General features: G+C 53.7%; 1 protein-coding gene across 1 annotated transcript in view; it reads right to left on the bottom strand.

The window, feature by feature from the left end:
• The window catches only part of LOC115538430 (collagen, type IV, alpha 1), a 31,575-nt gene extending 14,523 nt beyond the window's left edge, over positions 1–17,052 (bottom strand). The window contains 31 exon segments of the mRNA XM_030349995.1: positions 834–947; positions 1,070–1,220; positions 1,472–1,569; positions 1,700–1,804; positions 2,071–2,163; positions 2,712–2,880; positions 4,168–4,359; positions 4,516–4,586; positions 4,715–4,798; positions 6,213–6,296; positions 8,107–8,215; positions 8,217–8,254; positions 8,449–8,484; positions 8,720–8,780; positions 9,178–9,210; positions 9,362–9,406; positions 9,492–9,527; positions 10,184–10,243; positions 10,344–10,379; positions 11,180–11,275; positions 11,997–12,035; positions 12,145–12,180; positions 12,440–12,502; positions 12,972–13,046; positions 14,015–14,041; positions 14,708–14,761; positions 14,917–14,979; positions 15,132–15,176; positions 15,384–15,428; positions 15,515–15,604; positions 16,998–17,052. Of these exon segments, the coding sequence (XP_030205855.1) occupies positions 834–947; positions 1,070–1,220; positions 1,472–1,569; positions 1,700–1,804; positions 2,071–2,163; positions 2,712–2,880; positions 4,168–4,359; positions 4,516–4,586; positions 4,715–4,798; positions 6,213–6,296; positions 8,107–8,215; positions 8,217–8,254; positions 8,449–8,484; positions 8,720–8,780; positions 9,178–9,210; positions 9,362–9,406; positions 9,492–9,527; positions 10,184–10,243; positions 10,344–10,379; positions 11,180–11,275; positions 11,997–12,035; positions 12,145–12,180; positions 12,440–12,502; positions 12,972–13,046; positions 14,015–14,041; positions 14,708–14,761; positions 14,917–14,979; positions 15,132–15,176; positions 15,384–15,428; positions 15,515–15,571 (2,215 nt within the window). The 5' untranslated portion in view covers positions 15,572–15,604; positions 16,998–17,052.
• Positions 17,053–20,340: the final 3,288 nt, after the last annotated feature.

Consider the following 20,340-nt stretch of genomic DNA (forward strand, 5'->3'; position numbering starts at 1 on the left):
ACCATGGGGACTGCAGTCTGCTGACCCCCCCAGAGTTAGAGAGTGGACCATGGGGACTGCAGTCTGCTGACCCCCGGAGGTCAGAGAGTGGACCATGGGGACTGCAGTCTGCTGACCCCCCCGGAGTTAGAGAGTGGACCATGGGGACTGCAGTCTGCTGACCCCCCCGGAGGTCAGAGAGTGGACCATGGGGACTGCAGTCTGCTGACCCCCCCGGAGTTAGAGAGTGGACCATGGGGACTGCAGTCTGCTGACCCCCCCGGAGGTCAGAGAGTGGACCATGGGGACTGCAGTCTGCTGACCCCCGGAGGTCAGAGAGTGGACCATGGGGACTGCAGTCTGCTGACCCCCCCGGAGGTCAGAGAGTGGACCATGGGGACTGCAGTCTGCTGACCCCCGGAGGTCAGAGAGTGGACCATGGGGACTGCAGTCTGCTGACCCCCGGAGGTCAGAGAGTGGACCATGGGGACTGCAGTCTGCTGACCCCCCCGGAGGTCAGAGAGTGGACCATGGGGACTGCAGTCTGCTGACCCCCGGAGGTCAGAGAGTGGACCATGGGGACTGCAGTCTGCTGACCCCCCCGGAGGTCAGAGAGTGGACCATGGGGACTGCAGTCTGCTGACCCCCGGAGGTCAGAGAGTGGACCATGGGGACTGCAGTCTGCTGACCCCCGGAGGTCAGAGAGTGGACCATGGGGACTGCAGTCTGCTGACCCCCCCGGAGGTCAGAGAGTGGACCATGGGGACTGCAGTCTGCTGACCCCCGGGCTGCCAGCGGAGAGCGGCTCCTTCTGCGTTAGCGCACGTGTATCGGGCCCTTAGGTTTGAACTCACCAAATGGTCCAGGCTCTCCTTGAGGCCCATGGGGGCCGGGGCCCCCAGGTAGACCTGCTCCTGGTTCTCCCGGTGGGCCGACCTGTCCTGAGAGCCCGGGGGGGCCGGGGGTACCTGGAGGAAACCAAGACAACAGCGAGTGAAACAAACCGTCCATCGTGATCACACGCGCCGTGGTCATCTCGGCCCGTGAGGTGTTGTTGTTGTTGTTGTTGTTGTTGTTGTTGTTTCCTGACCTTTGACCCCCTGAGCTCCCGGTGGTCCTGCGGGCCCCTCCAGCCCTGGGACCCCCGTGAGACCAACGGTCCCTTTCGTCCCGGGGAACCCTGGCCCCCCTGCAGGCCCCTGAGACCCCTTAGGGCCCGGTAAACCCCGGCCAGGGTCGCCCTGTCAGGATAACCACCCAAAGTCGGTCAGGATCTCATTAGGCCAGCGCTGAACATCACACAAACACACAAACACACATACACACATACACACATATATGCACATATACACGCACACGCACATGCACAAATACACACATAAACACATCCACATACACACACATACACACATACACACATACACACAGACATGCACACAGACACGCACACACACACACAAACACACACACACACACACACAGAGAAACACACCTTCTGACCAGGCCCCCCGGGTTGCCCTGTGGCTCCGTCGTGCCCTGGTTCTCCTGCCTCTCCAGGAACTCCAGGGGCTCCTGGGACTCCGGAATATCCTAGTGACACAAATCCCAGTCGACCTTTCAGTCACAGCCGGTTTCCTCTGGTGTCTTTTGTTTCCAGAACCAGACATATGAATCTGACGATGGCACAGGAGTAAGAGTCCTGATCGTGCACACGGCCTACCTTTGGGGCCGGGAATGCCAGGAAGTCCGATCCCCGGAAGTCCGTGGTCACCCTTCCCTCCGGGAAACCCTGGCGGCCCCGGGCCTCCGCTCACTCCCACTCCACCTGGCAACAAAGACACAAATTCAAACCGGGACAAGTGTTGCCGGAAGTTGTTAGAGGACCAATCACAGCCCTTGCCGTCTCCGTCCGTCTCCGTTCTGTCGACGGATAGTTACAGCTACGGAGAGGGTCTCCGACGACGGAGTGGGACCTCCATGTCTACGTACAGCACTTTACGGAGAAGTTAAAAGCAGCCTTTAGTCGGCCCTCCTTGGCTCTATGTTAATGGTCCATCTTGTCACCATCACTTGCTCTGGTTCAGGGCCCACCTTGTAGTCCCGGGATGCCCGGCTGTCCTGTGCGTCCGGGGGTCCCCTGAGGTCCTGGGGCGCTCACTCCTTTACCAGCTTCTCCTTTCAGGCCTGGTGGGGGACAGGACAGAGTGTAGGGGACACACTACATCACACAACCCCTGCACCTTCAACAGCCCCGTCTGTAACGCTGCCTCATGTGTGATACCAGATCACAACGCCGGTGGTGAATGGCTGAATGTGCTAAGAATATGTGGATGCCACTTGAATAGTCCTGATAAACAGGGGGGATGTGGTATCGTCTCTGTTTGCAGAGGTTCTGACACATTGCTTCAACAACCCTGACTACAGGCTGCTGGCCGAGGACTCCAACCAACACCCCTTCGCCACCAGGAAACATCATGACAACAGCGGACATCATCAGGGCTACGGCGCCTCGGCCTGGGGCTGGCTGTGGATGGCGTGTTTGGGTGTTGGTAGTCTGTTTACCTGGCTGCCCGGGTGTGCTCAGTGGTCTGTTTACCTGGCTGCTCAGGTGTGCTCAGCGGTCTGTTTACCTGGCTGCCCAGGTGTGCTCTGCGGTCTGTTTACCTGGCTGCCCAGGTGTGCTCAGCGGTCGGTTTACCTGGCTGCCAAGGTGTGCTCAGCGGTCTGTTTACCTGGCTGCCCAGGTGTGCCTGGTCTTCCTGGGGTCCCAGGCACGCCCTTGCCTCCGGTCTCCCCCGGCAGCCCCACCCCAGGGATCCCAGGAGGGCCTCTCTCTCCCTGCGGCCCTGAGGCCCCGTGGTCCCCGTCCAGACCCCGGTCTCCCTTGATTCCCTCTCTTGCCTGCAGGCCACAGGGGAGAGGGTTAGACAGTCACAGAGGAGAGGGTTAGACAGTCACAGAGGAGAGGGTTAGACAGTCAAAGAGGAGAGGGTTAGACAGTCACAGAGGAGAGGGTTAGACAGTCACAGAGGAGAGGGTTAGACAGTCACAGAGGAGAGGGTTAGACAGTCAAAGAGGAGAGGGTTAGACAGTCAAAGGGGAGAGGGTTAGACAGTCACAGAGGAGAGGGTTAGACAGTCACAGGGGAGAGGGTTAGACAGTCACAGAGGAGAGGGATAGACAGTCACAGAGGAAAGGGTTAGAGTGTCACAGAGGAGAGGGTTAGACAGTCACAGAGGAGAGGGTTAGACAGTCAAAGAGGAGAGGGTTAGACAGTCACAGAGGAGAGGGTTAGACAGTCACAGAGGAGAGGGTTAGAAAGTCACAGGGGAGAGGGTTAGACAGTCACAGAGGAGAGGGTTAGTCAGTCCATCACAGAGGGTTAGACAGTCACAGAGGAGAGGGTTAGACAGTCACAGAGGAGAGGGTTAGACAGTCAAAGAGGAGAGGGTTAGACAGTCACAGAGGAGAGAGTTAGACAGTCACAGAGGAGAGGGTTAGACAGTCACAGAGGAGAGGGTTAGACAGTCAAAGAGGAGAGGGTTAGACAGTCACAGAGGAGAGGGTTAGACAGTCACAGGGGAGAGGGTTAGACAGTCACAGAGGAGAGGGTTAGACAGTCACAGAGGAAAGGGTTAGAGTGTCACAGAGGAGAGGGTTAGACAGTCACAGAGGAGAGGGTTAGACAGTCAAAGAGGAGGGGGTTAGACAGTCACAGAGGAGAGGGTTAGACAGTCACAGAGGAGAGGACTAGAAAGTCAGAGGGGAGAGTGTTAGACAGTCACAAAGGAGAGGGTTAGACAGTCCATCACAGAGGGTTAGTCAGTCACAGAGGAGAGGGTTAGTCAGTCCATCAGTCTGCCCTCTGTCCACACACTCACTCACAAACACACACATAGTCTAAAGAGAGCATTCATGCTTCAGAATCCGTTGATTATTTCAGCTGGCCGGTGAAGACCGGTGGGGTCTCCATGGAGACTGGCAATTAGTAAAGAAATATGATTCACATGAAATTAAATAAATTACGCCAACTTTAATTCTCTGACTTCGATGGCGCTGACACACTTTCAAACATTGGACACCCTCAATGTTTGGATTGCTTTCAGCAAGTTATCAAAACTAGGAGGTGCAGGAATAACCGGTAAAACGGTTTGGTGTTTGTCAGTGTTCCTCTCGCTCACTGCTTACCGGTTCTCCTTTGGGGCCGACTGAACCCGGGAAGCCGTCCTTCCCTGGAAACCCGTCCACACCGGGCAGGCCTGCGGAGCCAAAGGCCCCAGGGAGCCCCCGGTCCCCCTTCAGCCCAGGGGCCACGAAGACGTCGCCTGGTTCTCCCACTGCCCCCGGGGCCCCCATCAGGCCCGGGCTGCCGCCAACACCCTACGGGGAGACCAGCCGACCGGTAAGAGACCTCATGGGGGACGTCATGAGGTCGGACCCTAACGCTGGACGCCGTAGCGCTGCTCCAGGGGGTCTGCTTGCAGTTCCTGGTTGGAGCCTTATGGGGGTTCTGCTGATAAGAGGGGGGCTACTCACGGAGCTTCCAGTGGGACCAGGAGGACCAGACGAGCCCTTCTCTCCTTTAGCGCCGGCCAGCCCAGGGAACCCTGCCACAGGGAGAGGAGGCGTTCAGAACGTCCTCAGACCTCACAGGCCAGCGAGCTGTCATGCTGCTGCGCCCCGTCTGTAGCGGTGATGACCCGGACGCTGAGGTGACGGTGCACGGTCGGCTCACCTTGTACCCCTTTGGGCCCTAAGGGGCCGGGGGTTCCGGGGGGTCCGTTGGCCTCACACTGAACGCAGGTCTCTCCATTCTCACCTGGGGAGGGGGGGGCAGGTGGTCCGTGGTTGAGCGGTGATCTTATGGGGGATATCATGTCAACAACCAAACAGACGGCCCTCTAAAAGAAGCCGATCACTGAAGTACGGTAAGACCCCGCAGAGCCGTTCCACACGGATCGTCTTGGATAAGTCTGAGTAACCGCCTCTATCAGGAGAGTGGACCTGTACACCACAGGCATGATCTGCTACTGAGAGAGACTGTAGAGGGACAGGGTGAGAGAGTGACAGGGTGAGAGAGTGACAGGGTGACAGGGTGACAGGGTGAGAGAGTGACAGGGTGACAGAGTGACAGGGTGACAGGGTGACAGAGTGACAGGGTGAGAGAGTGACAGGGTGACAGGGTGACAGGGTGAGAGAGTGACAGGGTGAGAGAGTGACAGGGTGACAGGGTGACAGGGTGAGAGAGTGACAGGGTGACAGAGTGACAGGGTGACAGGGTGACAGAGTGACAGAGTGACAGGGTGACAGGGTGAGAGAGTGACAGGGTGACAGGGGGAGAGAGTGACAGGGTGACAGAGTGACAGGGTGACAGAGTGACGGGGTGACAGAGTGACAGGGTGACAGGGTAACAGAGTGACAGAGTGACAGGGTGACAGGGGGAGAGAGTGACAGGGTGACAGGGGGAGAGAGTGACAGAGTGACAGAGTGACAGGGTGACAGGGTGACAGGGTGACAGAGTGACAGAGTGACAGGGTGACAGGGTGACAGAGTGACAGAGTGACAGAGTGACAGGGTGACAGAGTGACAGGGTGACAGAGTGACAGGGTGACAGGGTGACAGGGTGACAGGGTGACAGGGTGACAGAGTGACGGGTGACGGGGTGACAGGGGGAGAGAGTGACAGAGTGACAGAGTGACAGAGTGACAGAGTGACGGGTGACGGGGTGACAGAGTGACAGAGTGACAGGGTGACAGGGTGACAGAGTGACAGGGTGACAGAGTGACAGGGTGATAGAGTGACAGGGTGACAGAGTGACAGGGTGACAGAGTGACAGGGTGACAGGGTGACAGAGTGACAGAGTGACAGGGTGACAGGGTGACAGAGTGACAGGATGACAGAGTGACAGGGTGATAGAGTGACAGGGTGACAGAGTGACAGGGTGACAGAGTGACAGGGTGACAGAGTGACAGGGTGACACGGTGACGGGGTGACGGGGTGACAGAGTGACGGGTGACGGGTGACGGGGTGACAGAGTGACAGGGTGACAGGGTGACAGAGTGACAGGGTGATAGAGTGACAGGGTGACAGAGTGACAGAGTGACAGAGTGACAGACTGACAGGGTGACAGAGTGACAGAGTGACAGAGTGACAGGGTGACAGAGTGACAGGGTGACACGGTGACAGGGGCCCCGGGCAGTGGGGGGCCCATGGGGCCATGCGGCTGGCCGTACCTTTTTGTCCAAACTCTCCTCGAAGGCCGATGGGTCCTGGGGGCCCGGGGGAGCCTTTCTCCACATCGCACAGAACGGGGTCGACTGTAACACACACACACACACACACACACACACACACACACACACACACACACACACACACACACACACACACACACACACCCATCAGCGCGGTTTCTCAAAGGGGGGTACACTGACCCCCTGGGGTTACTTGATGTGTATTTTTGTAGTTAAAAAATTGGTTCTTGGTGAATAGCTCCACCTTAATACAATGTTTTAACCTGAATACTTCCTTAACAAACTGAGGTAGTACACATGAACGCTAACAAACATGTGTTTGTTGAATCTTCCAAATGAACGACACGAATCATAAGGGAAGCAGACGACCAAGCTGCTCGTTGGACTGTTTGACATTTACACCTCCGATCTAATGTCCGCATGCAGGGTGTCTGAATGTCCCTCAGTCAACAGGTGTAGGTGTGTCTGAATGTCCCTCAGTCAACAGGTGTAGGTGTGTCTGAATGTCCCTCAGTCAACAGGTGTGTCTGAATGTCCCTCAGTCAACAGGTGTAGGTGTGTCTGAATGTCCCTCAGTCAACAGGTGTGTCTGAATGTCCCTCAGTCAACAGGGGTAGGTGTGTCTGAATGTCCCTCAGTCAACAGGTGTAGGTGTGTCTGAATGTCCCTCAGTCAACAGGTGTAGGTGTGTCTGAATGTCCCTCAGTCAACAGGTGTAGGTGTGTCTGAATGTCCCTCAGTCAACAGGTGTAGGTGTGTCTGAATGTCCCTCAGTCAACAGGGGTAGGTGTGTCTGAATGTCCCTCAGTCAACAGGGGTAGGTGTGTCTGAATGTCCCTCAGTCAACAGGTGTGTCTGAATGTCCCTCAGTCAACAGGTGTAGGTGTGTCTGAATGTCCCTCAGTCAACAGGTCTAGGTGTGTCTGAATGTCCCTCAGTCAACAGGTGTAGGTGTGTCTGAATGTCCCTCAGTCAACAGGGGTAGGTGTGTCTGAATGTCCCTCAGTCAACAGGGGTAGGTGTGTCTGAATGTCCCTCAGTCAACAGGTGTAGGTGTGTCTGAATGTCCCTCAGTCAACAGGTGTAGGTGTGTCTGAATGTCCCTCAGTCAACAGGGGTAGGTGTGTCTGAATGTCCCTCAGTCAACAGGGGTAGGTGTGTCTGAATGTCCCTCAGTCAACAGGTGTAGGTGTGTCTGAATGTCCCTCAGTCAACAGGTGTAGGTGTGTCTGAATGTCCCTCAGTCAACAGGTGTAGGTGTGTCTGAATGTCCCTCAGTCAACAGGTGTGTCTGAATGTCCCTCAGTCAACAGGGGTAGGTGTGTCTGAATGTCCCTCAGTCAACAGGTGTAGGTGTGTCTGAATGTCCCTCAGTCAACAGGTCTAGGTGTGTCTGAATGTCCCTCAGTCAACAGGGGTAGGTGTGTCTGAATGTCCCTCAGTCAACAGGTGTAGGTGTGTCTGAATGTCCCTCAGTCAACAGGTGTGTCTGAATGTCCCTCAGTCAACAGGTGTAGGTGTGTCTGAATGTCCCTCAGTCAACAGGTGTAGGTGTGTCTGAATGTCCCTCAGTCAACAGGTGTAGGTGTGTCTGAATGTCCCTCAGTCAACAGGTGTGTCTGAATGTCCCTCAGTCAACAGGTGTAGGTGTGTCTGAATGTCCCTCAGTCAACAGGTGTGTCTGAATGTGTAATGGTCTGTTGTGAGGTGTGAGACAGGGTGATGTCTGTGGTGAGGTGTGAGACAGAGCAATGTCTGTGGTGGGGGTGTGAGACAGGGTGATGTGTAGGGTCTGTGGTGGGGTGTGAGACAGGGTGATGTCTGTGGTGGGGTGTGAGACAGGGTGATGTATAGGGTATATGGTGGGGCGTACTGGGGGGTCCTGGGAGCCCGCGGGGGCCGGGCTGCCCGTCCTCTCCAGGGGGTCCGCGGAGAGACTCCCCCTCCAGGCCGCGGTCTCCCGGCGGTCCCGCGTCTCCCCTGTTCCCCTGGGTCTCCTTTAGGGCCTTCGGAATTCCGGCCTGCAAACAAACAGGAATATTCAGCACATCGTCAGCGGAGGATCTGTCCCAGCATACAGGGAAAGGCATCTTGGCCTCCAGGTAATATCATCTCTGTATATATATATATATAGAATATATATATAAAGATATAGATATATATATTATTACATAGAAACAAAGTGTAGAAAGTGAGTAAAAGCTGAGTGAATCACCTGGAGGCCCAGCGTCTCCATGGGGACCAGTGAAACCTGAATGAAAAGTCACAAAGTCAATGACATCAACAATGAAAAGGTCCAAAAACTGTAGTAATCATCAACAAACAGCTCCACAGCACTGTGTGTGTGTGTGTGTGTGTGTGTGTGTGTGTGTGTGTGTGTATGTGTGTGCGTGTGCGTGTGCGTGTGCGTGTGCGTGTGCGTGTGTGCGCGCGTGTGCGCGTGCGCGTGTGCGTGTGTGTGTGCGTGTGTGTGTGTGTGTGTCTACCCTTCTCTCCCTGCGGTCCAGGGAGACCAGGCGGTCCTGGAGGTCCAGACAGCCCAATGCCCTGCAGATCCCAGACCAGACTGAGAGTTAGAGCAGTATACCAGCTGCTGGGGTCATAACACAAACAGCAGCACGATGCTTCAAACCACGGTTGGTCATCTCACAGCAGGATAACACACACACAATGACTCGTTTTTATCTATGAAATCAAAACAAAATGAATCATGCAACATCTATTCATTAATCATTTTAAATTTGTCGTAATTGCTTTTGTAATAAGTTAGAAATGACACAAGTCTCTGTCGTGAAGCTGTATCACAGTAACGGCGGCATCTGGTGGTTCGATGTAGAACTACATCTGCTTTATCTATTTTATATTTGGAGCTCGGATTAGGGTTTGCATTGAGTCATACAGGAAGATGCAAGAGCGAGAGAGATACAGGAAAGATAGATCTTACGGATCCTGGTGGTCCCTTTTCACCCTTTTCACCCTGAAAGCAGACACAGAAATTAGTATCCTACGTCAGTTTAACGGAACCATAGATTCAAACTTTTAGCTGAAGCTGTAAATATCAAATGGTAGATTATTGGCACTATTCCTCTATCTTTTATTTATTGTGTTGATAAAAGATAAAAAATTACCTGGAGCCCGCTGGGTCCAACGGTTCCAGTGAAGCCCCTCTCTCCCTGAAAGACACAACGAGTTAGCTTACATGCTAACGCTGGCTAACACATGAACGGTATTTAATCATAAAACACGTGAAGCACTCACCCTCGGCCCTCCATCTCCATCTTTTCCATTTTTTCCCTGAATATCAAAGAGAAAGATTGGGATTACATTGGGTTTATGTGAGGACAGACTCAAACCTGAGTGCTAAAGTATTAACACACTGTAAGGTAGACTGTATAACAGTCTGCTATAACAGTATAACAGTCTGCTATAACAGTATAATTATCCTGTAACAGTATAACAGTCTGCTGTAACAGTACAACAGTCTGCTATAACAGTGCAACAGTCTGGTGTAACAGTACAACAGTCTGGTGTGACAGGGTAACAGTGTAACAGTAACAGCAGCCTGCTGTAACAGTGTAACAGCCTGCTGTAACAGTGTAACAGTAACAGCAGCCTGCTGTAACAGTGTAACAGTGTAACAGCCTGCTGTAACAGTGTAACAGTGTAACAGCCTGCTGTAACAGTGTAACAGTGTAACAGCCTGCTGTAACAGTGTAACAGTGTAACAGTGTAACAGCCTGCTGTAACAGTGTAACAGTAACAGCAGCCTGCTGTAACAGTGTAACAGTGTAACAGCCTGCTGTAACAGTTTAACAGTGTAACAGCCTGCTGTAACAGTGTAACAGCCTGCTGTAACAGTGTAACAGTGTAACAGTGTAACAGTGTAACAGTGTAACAGTAACAGTAACAGCAGCCTGCTCCAGTAAGGGGGCTGAGTGTGGACCACCCACCCTGGCTCCTGGGGGGCCCGGTTCCCCTTTCACCCCGGTAATGAATGGCGAGCAGTACCCCTGTTGGGAAGGGGAGCACAGAGGGGGAAAGACTGTGAGCTCAGAACTGCTGTCAGAAGTCAATGTTTCCCTAAAGGACTTTTATTCTGAAGACACTGACTTTTTCTCCTTGATCGCCACGAGGTCCTCTTTCTCCCTGCAGGAAAAGTAGAAACCAGTCAAGAAAATATGATTCTACGGGAAATATCTTCAATCAATCCTCCAACTAATGAATCCATCCATTTTACATCATCATCCATCATCATCACAATCGTCATCATCATCATCCATCATCATCATCATCATCATCATCAATCATCGTCATCATCGTCCATCATCATCATCATCATCATCATCATCATCATCATCATCATCATCATCATCATCATCATCATCATCACCATCATCATCATCCTCCATCATCATCCATCATCATCATCATCCTCCATCATCATCATCATCATCATCATCATCATCATCATCATCATCCTCCATCATTATCCATCATCATCATCATCCTCCAACATCATCATCATCATCCTCCATCATCATCCATCATCATCAGCATCATCATCATACTCCATCATCATCATCATCATCATCATCATCATCATCATCATCATCATCATCATCATCGTCCATCATCATCCTCCATCATCATCATCATCATCATCATCATCATCATCATCATCATCATCATCCTCCATCATTATCCATCATCATCATCATCCTCCAACATCATCATCATCATCCTCCATCATCATCCATCATCATCAGCATCATCATCCTACTCCATCATCATCATCATCATCATCATCATCATCATCAGCATCATCAGCATCATCATCATACTCCATCATCATCATCATCGTCCATCGTCCATCATCATCATCATCATCATCATCATCATCATCATCATCATCATCCTCCCTCCAGGGGTTCTCTCTAGGGGCGTACCGGGTTTCCAGGGACGTATTCGGTGGTTCCAGATCCCTCCTGTCGTTCCCCGAGGGGACCGGGGGGGCCCGGCGGACCACGGAACCCTCGTTCCCCCTGGGGAGGGAGGAGCGACCGTCAGAGGCAGCAGAGAGAAGGGTCACCCATCGGTCGGTCGGAGACACTGGACAGTGACCCCACTGGGGACCCCGGCCCTGCAGTGTCACCGACAGTGACCCCACTGGGGACCCCCGGCCCTGCAGTGTCAGCCACAGTGACCCCACTGGGGACCCCCGGCCCTGCAGTGTCACCGACAGTGACCCCACTGGGGACCCCGGCCCTGCAGTGTCACCGACAGTGACCCCACTGGGGACCCCCGGCCCTGCAGTGTCACCGACAGTGACCCCACTGGGGACCCCCGGCCCTGCAGTGTCACCGACAGTGACCCCACTGGGGACCCCCGGCCCTGCAGTGTCACCGACAGTGACCCCACTGGGGACCCCCGGCCCTGCAGTGTCAGCCACAGTGACCCCACTGGGGACCCCCGGCCCTGCAGTGTCAGCCACAGTGACCCCACTGGGGACCCCCGGCCCTGCAGTGTCAGCCACAGTGACCCCACTGGGGACCCCCGGCCCTGCAGTGTCACCGACACTGACCCCACTGGGTACCCCCGGCCCTGCAGTGTTGTTGGGAACCCAAGGTTCCCCAATCGACTACTTTGTTTGTAGCTCTGGTTTGCACAAATCGACAGAATCAACGGTAGGAAATACCTGTGCTCACATGTGCTATGAAATAATGAATAAGGAATGCTTATTGTTTTCTGCTGTGTGTAACTCACCTGGTCGCCTTTCTCACTCTGGAAGGACAGCCGGTCGCCCTAGACAACAGAGACACAGAGAACACCCTGTCAGCATCTGGGCTCATCTGGGCTTTAAATCTGGAGGATGCAGATGATTACGGATCATTCAGACCACTGGAGGGCTTACCTTCTCTCCCTGAGGGCCTGGGGGGCCAGCCTCCCCCTGTGAGAAACAGTCATCCAGTCAGTGCTATAGCGGTGGGCTGCTGAGCACTACGTGGGATGTCTTAACAAGATCAGTCTCCCCGTGAACACAACGCGGTTCATCACGGGAGACGACCCATGAGGAGGACACACACGAGGGGGTCACATCAAGACCGAGGACGCCGCTCGGTTACCATGGCTACCTAGCGGCGTCATCAGTCCACTAGGTAACCATGGTTACCGAGTGGTCCTGGTGTTGGGTGTGCAGCAGAACTTACCCTGGTGCCTTCGTATCCACGGGGGCCGTCGGGGCCGATGGGTCCGGGGGGGCCGTCTTTTCCCTGGGGGGGGACGGGGGGGGGGGGCGGGTCAGAACATTCTAGTGGCCTCAGTCACAGTCAGGGAGGAGGAGGAGGGATTCAAACCAGCACACAGACCAGCACCTCATTATGAGGACTGAGGACACTCCCGCACACACACACACACACGCACACACACACACAGACACACACACACACACACACTCACACACACACACACACACACACACACACACACACACACACACACACACACACATGCACGCACGCACGCACGCACACACACACACACACACACACACACACACACGTGCACACACACGTGCATACACGCACACACACTCACACACACACACACACACACACGTGCACACATGCACACATGCACACACACACACATGCACGCACACACACACACGCACACACACTCACACACACACAAACATGCAAATGGACGCACACACTCACACACACGTGGATACAAACGTACAGGAAGTCCGGGTACTCCATGGAACCCTCGGTCTCCTTTCACTGGAACGATGCCGATCACTCCACCGGGGTCTCCCTACGGGCGCCAGCAAACAGTCAGTACAATGCCCCCTTACTGACTGGTACCAGTGCACTGACTGGTGTTATACCGACTGGTACCAGTGGAATGACTGCTGCTATACTGACTGGTACCAGTGGAATGACTGCTGCTATACTGACTGGTACCAGTGCACTGACTGGTACCAGTGCACTGACTGGTACCAGTGGAATGACTGCTGCTATACTGACTGGTACCAGTGCATTGACTGGTACCAGTGGAATGACTGCTGCTATACTGACTGGTATTAGTACTTTTAGTACTGTTACTGTTAGTGTTAGTGCTGACTGTTAGAGAAATGTCCCAGTGTGCTGACTGTTCCCAGTATACTGACTGTTTCCAGTATACTGACTGTTTCCAGGAGTTGAATGTTTCCATTATGCTGACTATTTCCAGTATGCTGACTGTTCCCAGTATATTGACTGTTCCCAGTAAACTGACTGTTTCCAGTAGGCTGACTGTTCCCAGTATACTGACTGTTCCCAGTAATGCTGACTGGTCCCAGTATACTGACTGCTCCTAGTATACTGACTGTTCCCAGTATGCTGACTGTTCCCAGTAATGCTGACTGTTCCCAGTGTGCTGACTGTTCCCAGTATACTGACTGTTCCTAGTATACTGACTGTTCCCAGTATATTGACTGGTCCCAGTGTGCTGACTGTTCCCAGTATACTGACTGTTCCCAATATAGTGACTGTTCCCAGTATATTGACTGGTCCTAGTGTGCTGACTGTTCCCAGTATATTGACTGTTCCCAGTATACTGACTGTTTCCAGTAGGCTGACTGTTTCCAGTATACTGACTGTTTCCAGTAGGCTAACTGTTCCCAGTATACTGACTGTTCCCGGTATGCTGAATGTTCCCAGTATGCTGACTGTTCCCAGTATACTGACTGTTCCCAGTATGCTGACTGTGGGAGGACGTGCACCAGAAGGTGTTGGACTGACCTTCATGCCTGTGATCCCAGGAATACCCTGAGGAGAGAAGGAGACGCATCAACACAGAGACACATCACCACTGCTATACTGGCTGTTACCAGTGTACACGCTGACTGTTACCAGTGTACATGCTGACTGTCACCACTACTATACTGGCTGTTACCATTGTACACGCTGACTGATACCAGTGTACACGCTGACTGATACCAGTGTACATGCTGACTGTCACCACTACTATACTGGCTGTTACCAGTGTACACGCTGACTGATACCAGTGTACATGCTGACTGTCACCACTACTATACTGGCTGTTACCAGTGTACACGCTGACTGATACCAGTGTACATGCTGACTGTCACCACTACTATACTGGCTGTTACCAGTGTACACGCTGACTGATACCAGTGTACATGCTGACTGTTACCAGTTTATATATACCCTGAGGAATGGAAGAGACGTATCAACAATCTGGCCCCCTAATCGTCCCCCTGTATAATTGGCCGACTCATTCATCCCCTCACTCTCCACCTCAAGCTGGTGTGTGGTGAGCGTTCTGGCGCTGATTGGCTGCCGTGCATCACCCAAGTGTACCATCAGACTCACTGCGGTGGACGATAGGTACGGTTAGATACCCAGGGTACAGAGCGGCCGTGGGCCACAGCGGCGGGTCAGACTTTAGGATGCCTCATCGTGGGTTCTTACCGGCGGGCCTTGAAGACCAGGGAAGCCGTCAGTTCCATATCTGCCTGCTTCTCCCTGGAAACACACAACACACCGGTGAGAGGGAGATGGACAGGGGGACATGAGACACAGGCATGAGGACATGAGGACATGAGGACATGAGGACATGAGGAGACACATGAGGACATGAGGAGACATGAGGCCAGCATTAGAGAGACAGAGACACTCACTTTAGTTCCGTTGCACCCTGGGATACCGATTGCACCTGGAGGACCATCGTGTCCGTTGATCCCCTAGGAAAACAAACACACACACACACACACACACACACACACACACACACACACACACACACACACACACACACACACACCAATGGATGCATGAGAAGGTTTTTCCTGGTTGGAGCAGACTGTCCGATTTTAAAGAGGCTCTAAAGACCTACTGGTATTCCTGGATTTCCTGGGAAGCCGGCCAGACCTGGAAGACCCTGGAAGGCATGAGGAACATCTCAGTCATCAGGTTAGCTTAGCTTCGGTCAATACAAACACTAGAGGACACTCCACAGTAAGCTGGTCTAGAAACTCACTTAAGAGGACAGGGTGTCCGCACGGTCAAGGCTGAATGGAAAGGCCTGAACTAATCAGTATTGAATCATGACGGTAAGGCCATCCCTGATACGTGATGATATACTTACACGCGTCCCTTTGGCTCCAGGGGTCCCTGAATGACCGTAGTCCCCCTAAAGAGGGACAAAGGAAGGATAGAGTGGGTCAGGGTCTGGCTGTATGAGGGAGTAGACAGTGCATTGAGTGTCGGGCCCCTCACCTTGGGGCCCATGGGGCCGACGGGGCCCTCGTGGCCTTGCATCCCGGGGAACCCCATGACGCCGGCCTGCCCGACGAATCCCGATTCCCCCTGGAAGACAAGGATCTCGCTTAGCGTCTCCGTGTGGAAGAGGGAGCCCCCCAGGGAGAAGGGAGACCCCCCAGGTAGGAAGGGAGCCCCCCCCAAGGTAGGAGGGAGCCCCCCCCAAGGTAGGAGGGAGCCCCCCCCAGGTAGGAGGGAGCCCCCCTCCAGGTAGAAGGGAGCCCCCCCCCCAGGTAGGAGGGAGCCCCCCAGGGAGAAGGGACCCCCCCCCCCCCCAGGTAGGAGGGAGCCCCCCACCAGGTAGGAGGGAGCCCCCCCCCCAGGTAGGAGGCCCCCCCCCCAGAGAGAAGGGAGCCACCCCCCCCCCCCCCCCCCATGTAGAAAGGAGACCCCCCAGGTAGGAGGGAGACTTTCAGAATAAATACACTCAGTATCTGTGTTCTGTCCACTGACTGGTTGGGAACTGTGTGACGTTACTTGGCTCTGGCTAAGGGGCAGGACCTAGGGTAGCTCGGTAGCCTGAGGGCGGGACCTAGCGTAGCTCGGTAGCCTGGAGTCGTGAACTAGCATAGCTCTGTAGCCTGGGGGCGTGACCTAGCATAGCTCTGTAGCCTGGGGGCGTGACCTAGCATAGCTCTGTAGCCTGGGGGCGGGACCTAGCGTAGCTCCTCTGGCTAAGGGGCGGGACCTAGCGTAGCTCTGTAGCCTGGGGGCGTGACCTAGCGTAGCTCTGTAGCCTCGGGGCGTGACCTAGCGTAGCTCTGTAGCCTCGGGGCGTGACCTAGTGTAGCTCCTCTGGCTAAAGGGGCGGGACCTAGCGTAGCTCGTAGCCTGGGGGCGGGACCTAGCATAGGAGGTAACACATAGCGACTTTAATTAAACTATAGGTTTAAAAATACATCTATTTATTTATTTCAATACAAAAATATGTATAAGATGTTATTACCGTGTAAAATGAATATGTCATAAAGGTCTAATTTTAGATTGTACTTTAATCATTGTTTTTGTTTAGTGAGACTACACTATTCCTGAGCCCTTTCCTTCCTCCACCACCAGAGGGCAGCAGACTCTTTCATAACTCATCACCAGACGTGCAGCTGAAAGAAGAGAGAGATCTGATATGGGAAATAAATGAACAAGTGCTTTGGGATCTGGGACCAAATGGTTTCCATTTAATTCCCTGGATCAATCATGACTCATATGTTCTGACGATAACCATCAGACCCCTGGAACGCGTCCAGGACGTTCCCTCGCTCTCCACCAGGACGTTCCCCCGCTCTCCACCAGGACGTTCCCCCGCTCTCCACCAGGACGTTCCCCCGCTCTCCACCAGGGTCGACGGCTCTCAGATGCCTGCTGTCAGCGCTCAGCGGGAGACGGCAGCGCTGCGAGAGGTGAGCGGCAGGTGAAGGAGCGGTTCAGTGCCGTGCGTTCTGCTCACCTTGGCTCCTTTCACTCCACTGCAGTCGCACTTCCCACACGAAGCCCCGCAGCCCTGGAGACGCAGAGACAGGTGGCCATCAGACATGTACGATGACATTTAGAGCATTTAGCAGACTTAACATGAGTATATTTGTCATAAGAAGTTAGACACTATATCTCTGTCGGTAAGGTAAAGATGTTCATAGAACCAAGTGCAAGTACTAACACAATTAAGTAGAATAATTACAACGTACAGTAAGTGCGTACATTAAGTGCGTACATTAAGTGCCAGGACATACAACATACTATGGTGGGTGGGAGGGTCTGGGTGGCTGGGCAGAGTCTAGGTGAACTCTGAACAGGTGAGTTTTGAGTCTGGGACCTCTGGTTGATAATCTGTAGAACCACTCTTGGCTGATTACTTTTAAAAGGTATGTGGTTTTCTGATGAATCAAGAACAACGCATCAAAAGAGTCTTTCTTAAAACTAATAACCCCAAAAATCATCAATCTTTTCTTTATATTTATGAATAATGTCACATCACGTCTTAACCTGCAGGTCCTGCTGCACATCTCTGCTCATCACGGCTCATAGACGTTAATAACCGCGCATCACTCTCCACTGCTCTGAGAAAGGCTCCATGAATACATGAAGGCAGTCCGTATGAATGCATGTGTTGTTCATGAAGAACATCAAGCTGTCACCGGCGAGAGATGATGGTCGCGGAGCAACACTCAGAGGTGGGATGTTCACGTTTCATCCTGAGGTCAACAGGTTGACATCAATATATTTATTCTAAGAAACCCTGACCCCCCCGAGGTTCTCACACTTCTCTCCCCTGTTCCCAGTGACTTGGTAATGGATACACTGGTCCCAGCATGTTACATCATTTCCTGTGTGGGGGTTTGGCGTCCCAGAAGACCAGAGGCTGAGCTGGAGCCTCACAGCTGGACTCAACCCCCACTGCATCCACCCCTCATACAGACGTACACCACCCACCACCCTCATACACCACCCCTCTTGCACCACCCCTCGTACACCACCCTCCTCCCCCCCACCCAGCTTCCACTATGGGGTCTCTGGGGGCCAGAGCCTGGGAACTGGCCTTCAGCTCCTGGCCTCTCTCCATCTCTCTCTCTCTCTTTCTCTCTCCCCCTTTCCCCCTCTCTCTCTCCTCCCTCTCTCCCTAATCTCTTTCTCTCCTCTCTCTCTCTCCCTCCTTCCCTCCCTCTCTCTCTCCCCCTCTCTGCCCCCCCCCCCCCCCCCCCTCTCTCTCTCTCTCTCTCTCTCTCTCTCTCTCTCTCTCTCCCCTGCTCTCTCCCCCCACTCTCTCTCTCCTCCCCTTTCTCTCCCCTCTCTCCCCCCTCCCCCCCTGTCTCGTGTGTGGCGTCTGGCCACACCCCCAGGGTTCAGGGCCCCCGGGGGTGTGGCCAGGAGGAACCAGCTGTAGGTCTGTCTGTCTGTGGGCCTGCTGGACTGGCAGCCTACCTGTCTGCCTGCCTGGTTATGGCCCTGTGTGTCTGTCTGCTCATCTGCATTCATGTCTGTCGGCCTCCACTACTCTACCTCTTGGGGGGCCAGAAGCATAAATAACGTGGGAGCATATTTCCGAGCGGTCCACGTGATCCCGGAATGTTCCAAGACCAACACTCCGGCTCTCCGAGGAGGATATGTTGAAATCTCATACATGGTTTCTCACATGCAGCAACACGCTGTAAGTGAATCAATATGTGGGCTCGGAAATCTACCAGGAACTCTGGGAACCGAATCATATACATCCCCCCATCACCTGACCGGGAAGCCCACCCCGACCCACGCTCCAACCCCCTCTGCTCCCCCTGGACCCGCTTGCGGACGGAGTGATGCGTCACCATCGCTCGTTTACACACTGTTCTCCCACTCCCACTCTCACACTCAGCCCTCAGTGTGACTCTGTGAATCATCTGATATCTCCTTCCATGTTTTGGTCACTTGCCATTTCACAAGGAACTCCCCTGTCCAGAATGACCTACTGTTAAACTGTACACGTGACGTTTAAAACACTTTGTATTCTCACACTGGTTTTCTATTGCGGTCTGTAAATGATTGATTCGATTCAGGTTGAGATGGTTTGGCTTCCTGTGTGTGACCTTTCTGCTGGGTGCTGAAGGCTGCTCTGTAAATAAACCTAACTTCACCCCATCATCACACTCGGGGTGTGTTGGTGTGAGCTCTGATTAGATCAGAGTCTTTGAGGAGAACTGAGGAATGACGATTCAGCGATGATATGGAACCAGGCGAGTGATTGGTTCAGCCAGCCTGGCCGACAGAGGAGGGTACTGAGCCAGGAGAGGAGAGAGAAGAGAGGAGAGGAGAGAGAGAGGGGGGGGGGGAGAGAGGAGAGGAGAGAGAGAGAGAGAGAGAGAGAGAGAGAGAGAGAGAGAGAGAGAGAGAGAGAGAGAGAGAGAGAGAGAGAGAGGGAGAGAGAGAGAGAGAGAGGGAGAGAGAGAGAGAGAGAGAGAGAGAGAGAGAGAGAGAGAGAGAGAGAGAGAGAGAGAGAGAGAGAGAGAGAGAGAGAGAGAGAGAGAGAGAGGAGAGAGAGGAGAGGAACAGGAAACCACAGGCACCAGCACCCAGCTGAGGGTGATTAGGAGTTATTCCAGCCTTCCCCTCGTCACCTGGTGGCCTCGTCTGGAGGGATCTGGCTCCCCCACTTTACACCCAGCAGACATTCCATCATTGTCACATTGTCACGGATGGCCAGTGTGTGTGTGTGTGTGTGTGTGTGTGTGTGTGTGTGTGTGTGTGTGTGTGTGTGTGTGTGTGTGTGTGTGTGTGTGTGTGTGTGGGGGGGGGGGGGGGGGGGAGACTGCAGGTGCAAGAGTACGTGTGTGTGTGTGTGTGTGTGTGTGTGATGAGTGCAAGAACATCAAAGCAGCGCTGCGGTCCTCCTGATAGATAAGGTCCCCCCCGGTCTTCCTCGCTGGGCTAGAGCCCCTCAAACCCAAACAGCAGGTGGGAACCCCCCATAGCAGCGTCACACTCACCGGACCCCAGCTCTGGGCTATCGGGTGTCAGCAGAACCGTCTCATCACCGTCTCACACGCGAGGCAGGTGGAACCAAATAAACACCGGATTGGTTAAAGCCAGACACAGGTTGTGTAAGTGTGTGTGTGTCTCTGTGAATGTGTGTGTGTGTGTGTGTGTGTGTGTGTGTGTGTGTGTGTGTGTGTGTGTGTGTGTGTGTGTGTGTGTCTGTGTGTGTGTGTGTGTGTGTGTGTGTGTGTGTGTGTGTGTGTGTGACGTGTGTGTGTGTGTGTGTGTGTCTGTGTGTGTATGTATTCGTCTGCGTGTGTGTATGTTTCTGAGTGTGTATGTGAGTG

Source organism: Gadus morhua, unplaced genomic scaffold (assembly GCF_902167405.1).
Source record: "Gadus morhua unplaced genomic scaffold, gadMor3.0, whole genome shotgun sequence".
Taxonomy (NCBI): domain Eukaryota; kingdom Metazoa; phylum Chordata; class Actinopteri; order Gadiformes; family Gadidae; genus Gadus; species Gadus morhua.